This window comes from Gobio gobio, assembly GCF_949357685.1.
Source record: "Gobio gobio genome assembly, chromosome: 4".
NCBI classification, from domain to species: Eukaryota; Metazoa; Chordata; class Actinopteri; order Cypriniformes; family Gobionidae; genus Gobio; species Gobio gobio.
This window is the reverse complement of record NC_137100.1, coordinates 26,061,740-26,076,972: the sequence shown is the minus strand read 5'-3', so window position 1 is coordinate 26,076,972 and position 15,233 is coordinate 26,061,740. Positions and strand designations below refer to the sequence as shown.

Sequence of the window (15,233 nt, the reverse complement as noted above, 5' to 3'; positions counted from 1 at the left end):
TGGCAAGCTCTCAGTGGAAAAGCACTTTCTATACCAAACTTTGAGGGCTGCATGCTGGGAATTAAAATCTTGAAGGAAACCCAAGAACTCGTATAGAGACGGCAACATCTTTACGTAAAAAACATAGGTCAGATGAGGTATATGCAGAGAAACCATAGTGCTTTCAGAAGCTGACACACACAGACAAGCACGCACATTCAAACGTTCGAGGATCCCTCTATCCTCTCCACATAATATTCACATTCATTATGGCAGTACACGGTGGGACATGACAGGCAGCACTTCAACAGTGTGTAAGCGAAAGGAGGGGGCGATTGTGCGAACGAGAGCAGCAGCCATTACCTGTTAGCGAGCAGCGTCGTGAAGGTCACCTGACTCGTGCTCTGATAGGCTGGCAGCAGTTGGGCCCAATCCCACTCCCTCTCACCCATAGCAGCCTGTTGATAAATGAGCAGCGAGTATTGTTCGTTATTAATCAGAGTTAATATGATCAGTAAATTACTGCTCCAGCTGGGCTGGACTAACCAAAGAGGAGGGGGTCCCGAACAAGGCCGCCCCAACACGATCTATCTATCATGTCTGCACAAGAAGGTTTTTATTCCAATAAGACAGCAATTAATTTATAAATCCATTTGGGGAGGGATGTACCATCATTTATAAAAAGATAAATCAATTTTGCAAGAGGAGTCGTTATTCTTCTCGCCGTTGTTCGTGGCAAGCAGCCCAAGGTTTCCCTCACCCACGAGTGGACCGTCCCTTTGTTAGGGAGCCAAATGAAATCCGATTGCTTTGATAGCCAGAACGTCACTCTTAACTTGAAGCCGAGTTTTTTTTTTTTTTTTTTTATTGACAAAAGGACAGGAGCGTGCCAGCCCCTCCTATTCTCCGACCGGCTGATTGATGGATCGGCATTTGTTTTTTCTGCCTCCATTTGATTTGACAAACAGCGCAGCCACCTGAAGGCGAGGAGGCTTTTTAATCATCCCCTTAATAAGGTGTTTTATGCAAAGCAATGCGAGCGCGAGCGATAAGGAGAAAACAAAAGGGATTAAGAGCGCCGCAGCTATTGCTGAACGACGGGAAAATAACTCGCATTTAAACCGACGCAAAACTCTGAGCCAAATAAGATAATGAAAAGAAAAGTTCCCCTTAAAAAGGAAGGTTGCAGACTTTCCGGCTTCAAAGACGTTCCGAAAAGTCTCATGACGTGAGCAGAGAAAACGTTATCCTACCTTTAAGAGAAAGCCTAAAGAGGACCATGGCTCTTGTAATTAAACCTTCAACCTACACCGTCTTCAACACGCGAGGGATGCTTTTTTTCCCCACCCCTTGTTCAAAGCCACATCACACTTGAAGAGTTCACCTTTCAAGTGTTTTCAAATTCCCTGCTCTTTTGGTTAACCTTTTTTAATGCTTTGCTTTGTGTCTTCCCTTCACACTAAAATCTAGCTTAGGGACAGAGCGACCTATGGAGAATTGTCGAGTTCATCCGAGAGAAGCAGTTTAAAGTCTCTCATTCTCTCTCTTATATTCACCTTGCCTGGTGGCCTTGACGGAAAGTTACACTCGCTCGAGCGTGAAAGACTAGAAGAAGAGAAGTAGTTCACGGCATTAATGAACTGCTGTAAATAAAAGTTATGTGAACAACAAGTGTTCGCAAGCACCTTGAAGGCTGAGAGATGAAAAGTAACAAAGGACCAACCTGATCGAACTTGTTAGGGCCGATAGAATTGCACATTGTGAAGGGGTTGAACTGGGATATGCGGTGGTTTCGGTCGCTCTCTTGAGAGGAGAATACGACAGGTCCCAAAGGGGAGTCCGGAAGCGCGTTTGTCTTTGAGTGAGGCAATAGGACGGACCTCAGTAAACCCTATAAAAGAGAATGAAGAAACATAATGGAAATACACTCCAGTCCAGACTAGAGAAATGAACAGGAACATGGACACGTCTTATTATTAGACTGCATTAAGCAAAACTAAAACACTATTAAAGTGGTCAAATTAACAGTGAGTCTCTACAGAATTCTTAAACACATCATCAGACAAATTAGTACATTTCAACACCCAATTTTGGACATAATGGACATTTCCTTTCCCTCTATTCCCCAAGTAATTGGCCGACAATGGTAGAAATTAATCAGTCTATCTAGGAATAGGATTTGAAAACAGGACATTGGAAGAGGACAAAGATATGTATAGATATGACACAAAGAATCGTCCTCAAGATTAGACTTAAGTGAAAGTTGTACTAATTTCCCAAGATGTGTTCTTATTGTTAAGTAGAGCAAGGGGCACAGAGCTGTAGTTTAAGTGTGGAGAAAGACTTTGACTAATTCGGGAATCTTTTCCTTTAATTTCTGTTATTTCTGTTGTTTAAGTTGTTATTTCCCTATAGTTTTTTCCAATCAGGTCAAGGCTGCAAGGAGAGGCCTTGCAGCAGCATCTGGATGCAGTTGTGTCTCCGTGCAGCAGCTCTGCACAGGCTCCAGGTCACACTGTCTGCCTCAGGCTAACAGCCACCTAATTGCTTGGTGAAAAACAGCAATTCGCTACCTCATTGAGCTGGATGCTGTGATGGATTTGCCGGAGGTGCTGGCTGCCACCTGCTCTGTGGCACAGCTCCAGCAGCAACTGCCTTATTTTATGCTCAGTCAGTTCCGCGGGCCCACCTCTATCCTGCGCCGGGCCGCTCTCCACACGCTCCAACACACTGATGGAGGAACACATAAAGGAGAGAGAGGGGGGTTAACATGAAATAAATGCAAAATGGTTATTATATTACTCAATTGAAAGGCAATTTTACACTGTAACCGCAAGATCCCAGTTCATTTTAAATGGGAGATTTTAATTATTATAGTTTTTAAAATCATTTTTAGAACTACATTTATTCGTTTTGGCAGACACTTTTATCCAAAATGACTTGCATTACATTTATCAGTTCTTGCTTTCCCTGAGAATAGAACCCATGACCTGGCCATTGCTAGTGAAATTCCTTCCTGTTTTAGCTACTATTTCTACCACTACTACCACAACTGCCACTACTACTATTACTTACTACTATCACTACTACTTACTACCACTAATTATTTACTTCTACTACTACTATTACTGCTACTTCTACTTCTACTACCACCACTGTTACTAACTATTACCACTACTATTTAGTATTACTACTACTACAACCACTACTTACTACAATTACTACTACTACTACTTCTACTTACTACTACCACCACTACTGCTTACTATTACAACTACTACTAATACTTCTACTACTACCACTACTATATTGTACTACTACTACTAATGAAAAATAATAATAATAATCATAATAATAATAATACATTTGAAACTAATATTAATAGTAAAATGTTCATATTGGAAATAGATTATAATCAGTTTTTTACTCTATTTTACATCATTTTATGGTTTATACCATAAATAAAACTCTGGTGGGGGGTAAAATAAAGATGTCATGTCATTCAGGTCAAGAAATATCTTACAAAACAGTATAGCTACTTTCATATTTTATGCAAACTGAATTGTGCAAAGTTTAAATAAATATATAAATTGATTGATTTTATTTCTTCACAAATCTTTAGAAAAAAGATATTTTATTCTAAACAATCAAATTACATTTACTATAGCTTTTGTGATGTGATCAAATATCCAAATAAGAGTAGCTGTTGCCAATATTTGTTAGCACTGAGCTGAAGTGGGCATTGTTGTACGTTCCACACAAAGATTCGCACATGTTCAGTGCAAAATGCCAAGAGCTGCATGATTCCAGTAGTGGCAAAACAGTTTTGTCACATGATTTGCTACCAATTTTTCTTATTTGTTCCTTCGGAAAAAAAACGAAGAACTTAAAAAAAAATGTGAAAAGAGAACGAGAGGAAGGATAGCTCAAGAGTCAGAGACAGTGCCGCTTACTGTAACCTCAAGGTCCCCTCAACGCACCCATTCTCGTGCCCTTCCTCTCTATCCAACATGCCTCATCACCCTCGCCACACTTCCCATCCGATACACCCCCTGTCATTGTTTCCCCTCATTCCTTCTTCCTTCCTTTTTTTTATTTTTCAATCACAAAGTGACAAGGAAAGTGTCGCCTGTCAGGCAGGCCTTTAGCTTCAATGACACCGAGAAAAGCGGCGAGGCCGTGGGCAGCCCAGCCGGTGAGCGGGGTGTCAGCACCTGTGCCTGTATCCTTCCCTGTCCATCAGTGTGCAGGTGAAGCAAATGATTGGATCCAGTCAGCGGCTTGATTAATGAGAGGCCCGTCGGATCCGGGACAAGCTATCAATCACGTCATTAGGACCAATGTGCCCCGAAAGAAGCAGAACACCCCCTCCGCCCACGGAATCCACTGCATTCATCTTCATCTGTGCATGCATGCCGTCAAAGCCTGCCAGGGTCACCGTGATGGAGAACAATCATCTTCTCCTCTACAAATTACTTTGCAAAGACAAGAGATGAGGGAGGTGTGTGTGTGTGTGTATGCGTTTGTGTGTGTGTGTTGACAAGCTGGGGTGTGGGTGTTTTTCAGAAAACCCGCTTTCCGCCGACACACTGTACGCTGATTGTTTACACCGGAGGCAGTGCCTGAAAGTGAAGGTTATTTTAATGAATAGTAATGGTTCCACTGACTGTCTAAGACAGGCGATACATAATCACTCTTCCTTTTTGCTATCGCCCTTTTTTTTTTTTTTGCCCTCACTCTATTTTTTTGTTTTGTTTTTCCTGTCATTGGGACCAGCGTTTCTCGGAACACTAAAAGTTTTATATATTTATCTTTTTTTCTAGCTCTGTTATGATGCTAAATCATTTTCAATAAGGCTAATTGACATGGAATATACGGTAAAACAATCTTTTTTTTTTTGCCAACAGTGAAAAATAGCATGGAGTATTGGCCACTTTTCAAAAGTGCTCAAAAATCAATAGTTTGAAGAAAATATTAGTACAGTATCATTATTTAAGGCAGGGGTTTTCAATCTCGGGTCTGGAGAAACGTAAAAAAAAAAGAAAGAAAGAATTATGTGCCATAATAAGGTAATGATTTAAAGCATGCTCATTTGAATAATTAAGGCTAAATAATAAGAGGTACGTCCCAATTTGCGTACTTATGCACTATTCTATGTCGTTTTGTAGTATAAATAGTGTGAGTAGTGTCTTGGTCTTGAGATCGGTCTTAACGGGATAGTTCACCCCAAAAAAATTTAAATTACCCCATGATTCACTCACCCTCAAGCCATCCAAAAAGTAAAAGTAAAAGTAATCCACACAGCTCCGGAGGTTAATAAAGGCCTTCTGAAGCTAAGCAATGGGGTTTTGAAAGAAAAATATCTATATTTAACACGTTGTAAAGTAAAATATCTAGCTTCTCTGCAGAGGTGGGTAGTAACGAATTACATTTACTTCGTTAAATTTACTTGAGTACATTTTTTGGGTAACTTGTACTTTTAGAGTAGATTTAAAGATGGGTACTTTTACTCTTACTCAAGTAAATTTATTGTGAAAAAACTGTACTTTTACTTAGTTACATTCGGTGGCGTTCCTCCGTTACTGTCAAATGGTAATAATTATATTATATATTTTAAAATAAGTTAATATGACTTTCGCAAGTCTCGCGATACGTTGGAGAGGCTGCTTCGCGAGAGGTTGCTACGCATCACCCGCTTATAATTAGCGCGCGTTTCGTCGGAAGATGATGGCCGAAGCAGAGGAAGATGTGTGTGAGCTACGGGAGGCAGATCACCCGTGGCCTCAAGTTCAGTCTATGATTTCACTCCAAGATGTCAAAAAGAATAGTTTCATAATGCGATGCATGTTGTGTGCACCAAAACGAACTGACATCTCTCAGCATACAAGAATTCCACCCTGAAAAGAACATGTAGCGGTAAGTGTCACAATGATGCCTATATTTGAACACTATTAACGGTCATTTGGTAACTATGGGAAATTTTCCCTTATTATAATACTATTTCACACACTGTCCGAGTGTTTTCCTCATATGCGCTCTTGTGCAAGCAATGACAAATCGTTTGAATCCTCCAAACAACACGTCCACGAACAAACGTTCACATCTTCACATTTACATATCATTTTCTTCACAAAATGAAACAAATTGAATAGCCTAATGTGCTAATGTGACGTCTTGCATTTATACACAAATCCAGACAGACACCTGTCTGAAGTGTAGAAAATACATACAAATAAAAACGGTATTGTATTTTATTACTAAAGAATAGCCTATATACTTATAAAAATATAAGAACAAAGTATGTTTTAAGAAGAGCTCTAGTTAGCCCAGCACACCATTAATTTACACTGTTTAACCATTAATCACACACACACACACACACACACACACACACACACACACACACACACACACACACACACACACACACACACACACACACACATATATATATATATATATATATATATAAGGTTCATTAGCTTACATTAGTTAACATGAACTAATAATGAACTGCACTTATAAAGCACTTATTTATCTTTATGTTAATTTAAACATTTACTAATGCATTATTCAAATATTGTTAACATTAGTCAATGCACTGTGAACTAACATGAATAAACCATGAACAGCTGGATTTTTATGAACTAACGTTGACAAAGATTAACTAATGCTGAACAGAGGTGTTGTTCATGGTTAGTTCATGTTAACTAATACATTAACTAATGTTAACTAATACAACCTTATTGTAAAGTGTTACAGAGAGGTGTGTGAAAGCTCTCCAAGTAGCCTGAAATTCAGGGTTTTCGCTTCTTATCAATCAGATCGAAAGTAACTAGTAACTAACTACTTGAGTAGTTTTCTCATTGAATACTTTTTTACTCTTACTCAAGTAAATATTACGATTGTTACTTTTACTTTTACTTGAGTAAATATTTCCATAAGTACTTGTACTTTTACTTGAGTACAGATTTTGGCTACTCTACCCACCTCTGCTTCTCTGTGGATTACTTTTATAATAAATGGATGCACTTTTTTGGTCTTCAAATTTCAAATTCACTGCCATTATAATGCTTGGAAGAGTCAGGACATTTTTTTATATACTGTAACTCTAATTGTATTCATCTGAAAGAAGAATGTCATATAGATCTAGGATGGTTTGGGGGTAAGTAAATTATGGGATAATTTTCATTTTTGGGTGAACTATCCCTTTAAGACTGTTTTTTAAAGGTCTTAGTCTTGTCTCGGACTCAGACTCGGACCACAACAGCTGGGATATTACTAAATTGCCGGTGCATTTTCGGATTTATTTATTAACATCATTAATGTGATTGGATGTAAAACGTACTGCTTCAGATGAAATCAATAACTTATTTCTAATTTGATTTATTTATTGTGCCGGTTCAGAAATGAATGAGGGATTATGTCAAAAATGTCCTCAAAATTTATATTGTTTCAAAAAAGTACTTGTATGAGATCTGGATTTTTATATTATAACACGTGATATAATTAAGCAATAGGGCTGATTTTACAAATTTGAGCATGACTGCAAACATGATATTGCTTTTATACAAACATTATTCTCAACATTATTTATGCATTTGTAATTTACCAATTCAGATGCATCTCCTGTACCACCTCTGCAGTGCAAAGTTGCATTTGTTGTTAATGTTGATGATTTAACTTGATTGGTAACAGCTCTATATAGTGTCTTATTCTAATTATGTTTTCATTAAAAAAAAGTAATTTCTCAGGCGGTAATGTGGATCTTTATGAATTGAAGGAGTGCTGGTCTGGCCTTGACTCGGTCTCAACGCCTCAAAGTCTTGGTCTCAACACACATTTGTCTTGGTCTCGATTTGGTCTTGGATTAGGTGGTCTTGACTACAACACTAGTTCACCCTGAAAATTCCAAATAGAAAAAAAGTGCACTTTAAATAACCGGATGGTGCACTTAATTAACCGGAAAAAAAACGAAGCGTGGATTTAATCGAAGTTGATTTAATTACGTAGTGGAGGGGGAGTTGCTATCAGATTCCGATGTTGAATGACAAAATAACCTTATAAAGTTCATAAACTACATGGAGTACATAGTTCATACTGTAAGCATATAGTGTATAAGTACAGAGTGTATAGTGCGCTATTTGGGACACAACTTAAAGTAAATGATTCAAGGATTGCACCACTTTCTTCAGTGATTGAAGTCAGATTTCTGCACTCAAATCCTGTGGGTGACATCAACCCCATTTTGAAGTGCACATATCAAACAGCTTGAAACGAAGAGCTACAGGCTAGGAAAAGACAACATAGAAAACAAAACATAATTATTTTGCCAAAGGATGAAGGGTGAAGTAAATTTCTAAAAATTAATAAAGGGTTAGATTGAAGTCTTTTAAAATTACATCAAAATATCAAATGGCAGCAGCTAGACAATAAAGAGAATATTAGATTAGATAACTGGTTAAACACGTTAAAAAAAAAAAGGCTAAAAGCCGGGAAATCATCTTTTATATGATGAATAAGCTTAACGATGAATTTGCTATTATGGGCTTAAAATCGTGGGTTTGACTGGCAGTATTTTCCATCAGGCTCATTTTAAAAATCTCACCTTTCACAGCAAAGCTTTCTTGCTTTCTGCAACTGCATAGAGGTCCATTTAGGTCTCTTCTCTTCCAGGCCCTGGAGCACCTTATGGACCAGAGGCTTGGGAACACCCTTCTGCTGGCCCAGGCTGACCTGCAGACATTCTGATATCAGACTCAGCCTATCCTTGGCCCCTCTCTCCAGGGGCAGTCCAGACAGAAGCTCCAGGGTGTCCCCGTTTTCTAGATCCTGACAGAGGGAGACCAATAAGACCCAGAGGAGCAGGCCAGTAGACCTCAGCTGTCTGGCATGCTGGGAAAGCCTCTTCTCAGCCATGGTGAACAAGAAGCGGACGGGCAGTGGAAGGGAGGCTATGGTTGACGGAAGGTGGGTGAAGATAAAAGAGAGGGCTTGGATAGCTAGATTCAGGCTACCTGATTAGAAGAAAGAAAGAACGAGAAAATCGTTTGTTTGATTGCTTTTTCGCTTGAAGCCTGAACCATTTACAACAGATATTTTCAGTGATGAAAAAATCGAATAAGTTACAAAGATGGATGGATGGATGGATAAAGCTTTACATACTCTTGTTGGTTTCATTCAGCTTGGGATCTTGTGGAATGTAGTTCCACTCTTTTGGGATTTTGCTTAGGACATTTTCGGGTAGGAGTTGTCGAACCAGGGGTCCAGGCTGGTCTTTATATTCCTGCATCATGCCGATCAGGTGGATCAGGAGTTTGGTAGTGGATTCACAAACAATGGACCTGATGTATTTAAACAAGGCTGGCTCCTCTTTACTGGAGTCTGGAAGAAAGAGAATAATCTAAGTTATTGAGGCTTAACAATTATATCCAAGCTTACTTTGTAAATTCATTAGACACTGTAAAAACAATCTTATTTTTTATCATTATATTATATTTGGTCACAGGACATTACCTCAGAGAAGAAGAGGGACAGAAGATATTAAGGATATTGGTGTTTCTTCATCTATGGGCACTTTTATTTCCTTTATTAAAGCAAAGAGATTTCTATTTTTTCCCTTTTGTTTTATTAGTCTTTTTTGTTATTCTTCTTGTATTAATATCATTTATTTTTGTTATATTATTATTATATATTATTTTAAGGCCACGTTAACATGTATTAAGCCTACATCATTTTAGCAACTATTTAATGTACAGATTGTATTGTTTTACTCTGGTCCCGGCCACATATATTAAATATAAATTATTCATTCTTATATAATAGTATTTATTTATTTTACTAATCTAAACAGTCAAATGAACATTAACCACTTCAATATTTATTGTTTAAAAACAATTCAGTATTAATTGTTATGTCTCATTTTCGAGTTCAATTTTCAAATTTCTTCCACAGTGCCAAAAAAGTAGAGGTAGAAGAAACAACTAAATAGTTGTAATACCGATCATTTTCCTGACCAGCCCAATTAGCTGTAAATGGCACAATCAAGGTGCTTATCAAGCTTTATAAGATTATTTTTAAGTAGGAATGGAAATGGTCAATTTTTAGATTGTTTTTTTAGATTGTAGATCATAAAAAAGAGTGGTGCTGTGTTCTTTTGTGTGTTGAAGCTATTGTGACAATGTAATTTCCTGTAAAGGATCAATAAAGTATCAACAACCTTACATCAGTTCAACGGTATACAATACACAACCTCCTGCTCCCCCCTCTGTCATATGTCTAATTTGTGCAACTATAATTACCACTCGCATGTAACAGAAAAATCATGAGCACTTCAGCTTGGATTAAACCCCCTGAATCAAAAGGTGTCAGGTGATAATTGCAGTTTCTATGTCAGTATGCAAAATCAATACGGGAACCATTAACACAACAGAAAATGTTCATGCTGTGGCTTTTACAGAGAGGAAAAAGGAGAAGGCAGAAATGTAAATGAATAAGCAATCAAAGAGACAGCTAAAGGTTTAATTATGGCTTTGATTTGATGATGGGCTTCCAGCTGGTCAGATCTGATATTGCGGCAATTAGAGGACACAGTGGGGGCACATGGTGATATGGTTTCCAACTGGACTGTAACTAAATGGCCACATCTGACTAAAATTGTGTCTTTTTGAAGTGTAAACAAATGTAGGACAAAGCATGGCAAATTCGGCACCTGTTAAGTTGTAAAAGTGCTCCCAAAGGTGTCTCCGGTCCAGGTATCCCTCTAGCGTTCGACTTAAAGCCCTGGGGAAGTAGTTTAGGTAGGACAGGATGGCAAAAACAGCTTCTAAAAATTCTGCAGCTGCTGTCTGAGTATCAGGGGACACCTCTATTCCTCTGTCCACACAGAGACCTGAAAGCACATTTCAATGGTTATTTTAAATTATGTCAAAAACATAAAAAATAACCACAATAATAAAAAATAACATGGCTCAACAATAAGAATGGCCTGAGGCCAGTTGGCGATACGTTAAGGATATTTGACAGGACCATTTTTAGCTCTGTCAGGTGATGCTTTATCTTTCTTTCTTTCTCTTTAATAAAGAAAACAAAGCATATACACTACCCTTCAAAAGTTTGGGGTCGGCACTTTCAGCACTGATATTGAAAGTCTCGTATGCTCATCAAGGCAAATTTATTTGATCAAACATACAGTAAAAATAGTAATATTGTGAAATATTAATACAATTTAAAATAACTATTTTAACATATTATAAAATGTAATTGATTCTTGTGATGGCGTTACTCAAGTCTCAAATCATTCTAATATGCTGATTTGGTGTACAAGTGATGTTTTTTTGTTATTATTATCACAGTTGAAACAGTTGGTTAATATATTTTTGGAAACCATAATACTTTTTTTTTTTTTTTTTACTATGTCCAAAGTCTTCACAGTTATAAATTGTATAACTCTGAATTCTGAATAAAAGTATTAATTTCTTTAAAAAAATAAAAAAATCTCACTGACCCCAAACTGTTAAATGGTAATGTATATAGGAGAGTAAAATTGAAAATTTTATTTTATAAAAGTTTATTTCCAAATCACAATTCTCCCACAATTTTGAACAGACACCTAACAAAATAATATATACTTTACTAGAGGTTCTGACAAAATATGAATTACTGCAGTCTATTTAAAAATGTTTAATTAAAGGTAGGGTAGGCACTTTTTGTTATACTAGTTGAAACTCTTCACATCCTGATGGAAATCAATAATAGAAGTGTTCTAAATATTAAAACATGTACATCTATCTTCTGTGGAAGTCTCAGGACCAAACAATGTTGGTCCAATCATTGCATTCGGTCCTGCCTATGTATTTGCATAACAGACATACAGTATGACACAAGAAGTATGTCCAAATTCACAATACTCATAAAAGAGAAAGGCAAAAAGTAGCAGGATGGCCTACTAATTCCGGCGAGATTCTAAAGTGTGCATATGATAGACACTTTACTATCCCATGAGGCCACGGGAGAGGATTTATGAATGGCCGTGATGCAACACAACTGACGCTGGTAGGGCACGTGATAAGGGCAAAATGGCTAACACATTTATACTATATGAAACAAAATAAGTACCTACTCAAGAGAGTACTCAAGAGAGTATGTCATCGAGTGACGCAAACAAACAGCAACCACCTTTTACAGTTCCTCTTAAACGAAAACAATGAGCTTATACACCAGATAAAGACAAGTACGTCTCTAAGATATCTGGTAAAGAGCACTTCATCTGGAAAACATCTGCTGTGTACAAGCATCTGATAAACATCTTTGAAAAATAAGTTTTACAAACAGTACATTATAAATTATAAGCATCTTAAATACATTTTCTAAATGTCTAGTTAACATCTGTCAGGATACGTCTTAGAGACATATTGCAGATGAGCATAAAAACAAAAACAAAAATATTGTTTACTCTTGCAGATGTAAATGCAGACAACAAATAGATGTCTCTGTGGTGTACTTGTGCTATCAGGGGCTATGTTTACGCCATGTCAACCGTAATTACGATATGGCAAACCTTTATGTTCTACCCAGAGCTGTTCACGTCCTCAGACTCTGATTTTTTGCGTTTCTATGTCAACACTATCAACGCCGAAATGAATCTGCAGCAGTCAGGTGGGACTAGTCTGAGCTCTGTAAGTTATTTACGTTCATTATTATTGTAAAGTTATGTGCTTTTGTTACATGTATGCCCTGTCTTATATTTTCTCCCCAGTTTGGTTAATTAGTCATGTCTGTCACCTGTGTCTCGTCCATCACCTGCACCTCGTTACCCTCAGTTTGCCCTCAGTGTTTGTCGGTTCTCGTTAATGTTTGACGTGTCTAATTGTGTGCCTGAGTTTTATTATTAAAAGTTCCTGTTTCCTGTTCTCCTCGTCTCCGTGAGCTCATTGCCAGCACGTAACCGTAACAGAAGAACCGACCGAAACAGTTTTTTTTGCGGCGTCTTCTTTTTGCTTTTTTATTTTCCCCGTCTTCCCCATGGCCCTTCCTGAGGTTCAGCTTCTCTGCCTGGAGCAGGGAGACCGCCCGCTGGAAGCACACACCCGGGACTTCCTACAGCTCGCGTGCCTTACCTGTTTCCCGGACCGGTCAAAGGCACGCGTTCCAGCGGGCGGTCCAACGGAAGACTTAGCCGCATTCGTGGAGTGGGTACTGGTATCCAACAACTCACCATTCACCATCGGCCCCGCTGAGGAGGACAGCGGTACCAGTCCCACTCCACCACTGCCAGAGACCAGCCAACCACCACCAGCGAGTGATGCAAAGGAGAAGTTGCACGAGCCCCCCGCAGACCGTGGGGACCGGCCACCCGCAAGTGACGAGCCTGTACAGAGGACAAGGACGGAGTGTGTCCACCAACAAGGTCTGACCAGGTGCGTGAGCCGGCAACGCCGTACATCGCGGAGGGAGTTATTGTGAAGTTCGAGGGCTGGGAGGAAAGCCCCGCCCACAACACCGCCGCAGTGGATGAGTTGCAGGAAGCCGCTGGCAGCTACATGGAGGAGCTGAGGACAGTTTTTGAGGTGGACTTGATGGACTTTTATGGAGAGGTTTTTCCTGTACCCCCTGTATCTCCTGTGTTTTCCAAGTCTCCAGCGTCCCCAGTATCTCCAGAGTTTCAGGAATTCCCGCCCAGCCTCCCTCTCCCACCTCCTCAGTTGGTCCATTCCTCAGTGCGCCCTTCTGCCCCTCTGCTCCACCCACACGCTGTGTGGACACGCCTAGTGTCTTCAGGCCACCAGCTCTGTCCAGCACTGAGGTTCCCCTGACTCCACCTCCAGCCTCCGTGCCCCCTGCTCTGCCTCGGCCCGTCGACAATTCAGCGCCTCCCTGGCTCCTCCCTCCCTCGGCTCCACCGGACACCAGCGGCCATACGGCTTCTCCGGGCTCCCTCGTCTCTCCGGCTCCTTCCCTTCAGCTCCGCCTTTGTCCTTGGTCCCTCCAGTTCAGCTGCTGTCCTCTGGTTTCCCGGTTCCACCTCGGGTGCTCGTCGCTGCGGTGCCACCTCGGTCTCCTGGACCATCAGCTTCGCGGGGGCTCATCGGCTCCTTCTCCGTTGGTCGTCCCCAGGGTGTCGTCTACCTCCCAGTCGTCTCCTCCATGGCTCCTCCCACCATTGACTCCGCCCTGGGGCCTCGTCCTGGCTGGTTTCTGGCACACCACCTGGCTTCTCCTGCTCCTGGCTCCCCACTGGCTCCTCCCTCCTTCCTCGCCCCCATGGACTGTTTTTTGTTCCCTTGGACTCTGTTTTCCTTGTTTTGGACTTTGCGTTATTTCCTGTTTGTTTCCTCGTCCTCCTCCTGAGCCCCCGCCCTCCCTCCTCAGATGTTCCCTTTACGCCGCGAGGACGCGCCTTTCCGGGAGGGGGCGTTATGTTACATGTATGCCCTGTCTTGTGTTTTGATTAAGATTCTGTTTCTCCCCAGTTTGGTTAATTAGTCATGTCTGTCACCTGTGTCTCGTCCATCACCTGCACCTCGTTATCCTCATTTGCTCTGTGTATGTAAACCCTCAGTTTGCCCTCAGTGTTTGTCGGTTCTCGTTCATGTTTGACGTGTCTAATGCTGCGTTCACACCAAACGCGAATTGAGCGTCAGGCGCGAGTGATTTCAATGTTAAGTCAATGGAAAGGCGCGTTGACGCGCGTCTGGAGGTCCCGCGGCGCGGAAGGCGCGTTACGCGCGGCGCGAAGGACGCGAATCCGCTTCATTCGCGCGTCCAGTTCGCGCGAATGGCGCGAATTGGACGCGAATTGAGCGTCTTGCGCGATACGCGCGTTACACGCGAATGGTGCTTTTGTGCATTCACGCGTTTGAAGCGAATTCGCGTCTGACGCCCGAGTTGAAAAATTTGAACTTTGGCGTCAATTCGCGCCGCGTTAACCAATCAGGAGCCTGCTCGCTGCTGTCACGTGGTAAAGTGACATGTATGAGAAACCCTGCATAAATTAAAAACAGTACTATTGTGTCACAAAATGTAGTTTTAAGACGTTTTCAGGTGGGAATGTAGTTTTTTAAAGCTCAAATCTGTGGTTTATTTATAAAGAGAGCGCCTATTTAAAAAAAATAATCTTGTGTTTTTGGAGTTGTGAGATCCAGGCGATCACCGGGCAATCACTGCTCATAACCCCGGCGAAGGCAGCCTTTCCTCGGCCAGTCCTTCTGGCGTCTGCCGCTGGCTCTGATGTCCTGTAGTGGTTCGTTTTGTGT

General features: G+C 40.5%; 1 protein-coding gene across 1 annotated transcript in view; it reads right to left on the bottom strand.

Annotated features, from left to right (window-relative positions):
* The window catches only part of kiaa0825 (KIAA0825 ortholog), a 188,601-nt gene that overhangs the window by 94,136 nt on the left and 79,232 nt on the right, over window positions 1-15,233 (bottom strand). Inside the window, exons 14-19 of the mRNA XM_079813947.1 lie at window positions 10,691-10,870; window positions 9,145-9,363; window positions 8,588-8,996; window positions 2,553-2,709; window positions 1,703-1,870; window positions 343-437 (exon numbers count right to left, since the gene is read on the bottom strand). Of these exons, the coding sequence (XP_079670073.1) occupies window positions 343-437; window positions 1,703-1,870; window positions 2,553-2,709; window positions 8,588-8,996; window positions 9,145-9,363; window positions 10,691-10,870 (1,228 nt within the window). The remainder of the gene's footprint in view (window positions 1-342; window positions 438-1,702; window positions 1,871-2,552; window positions 2,710-8,587; window positions 8,997-9,144; window positions 9,364-10,690; window positions 10,871-15,233) is intronic.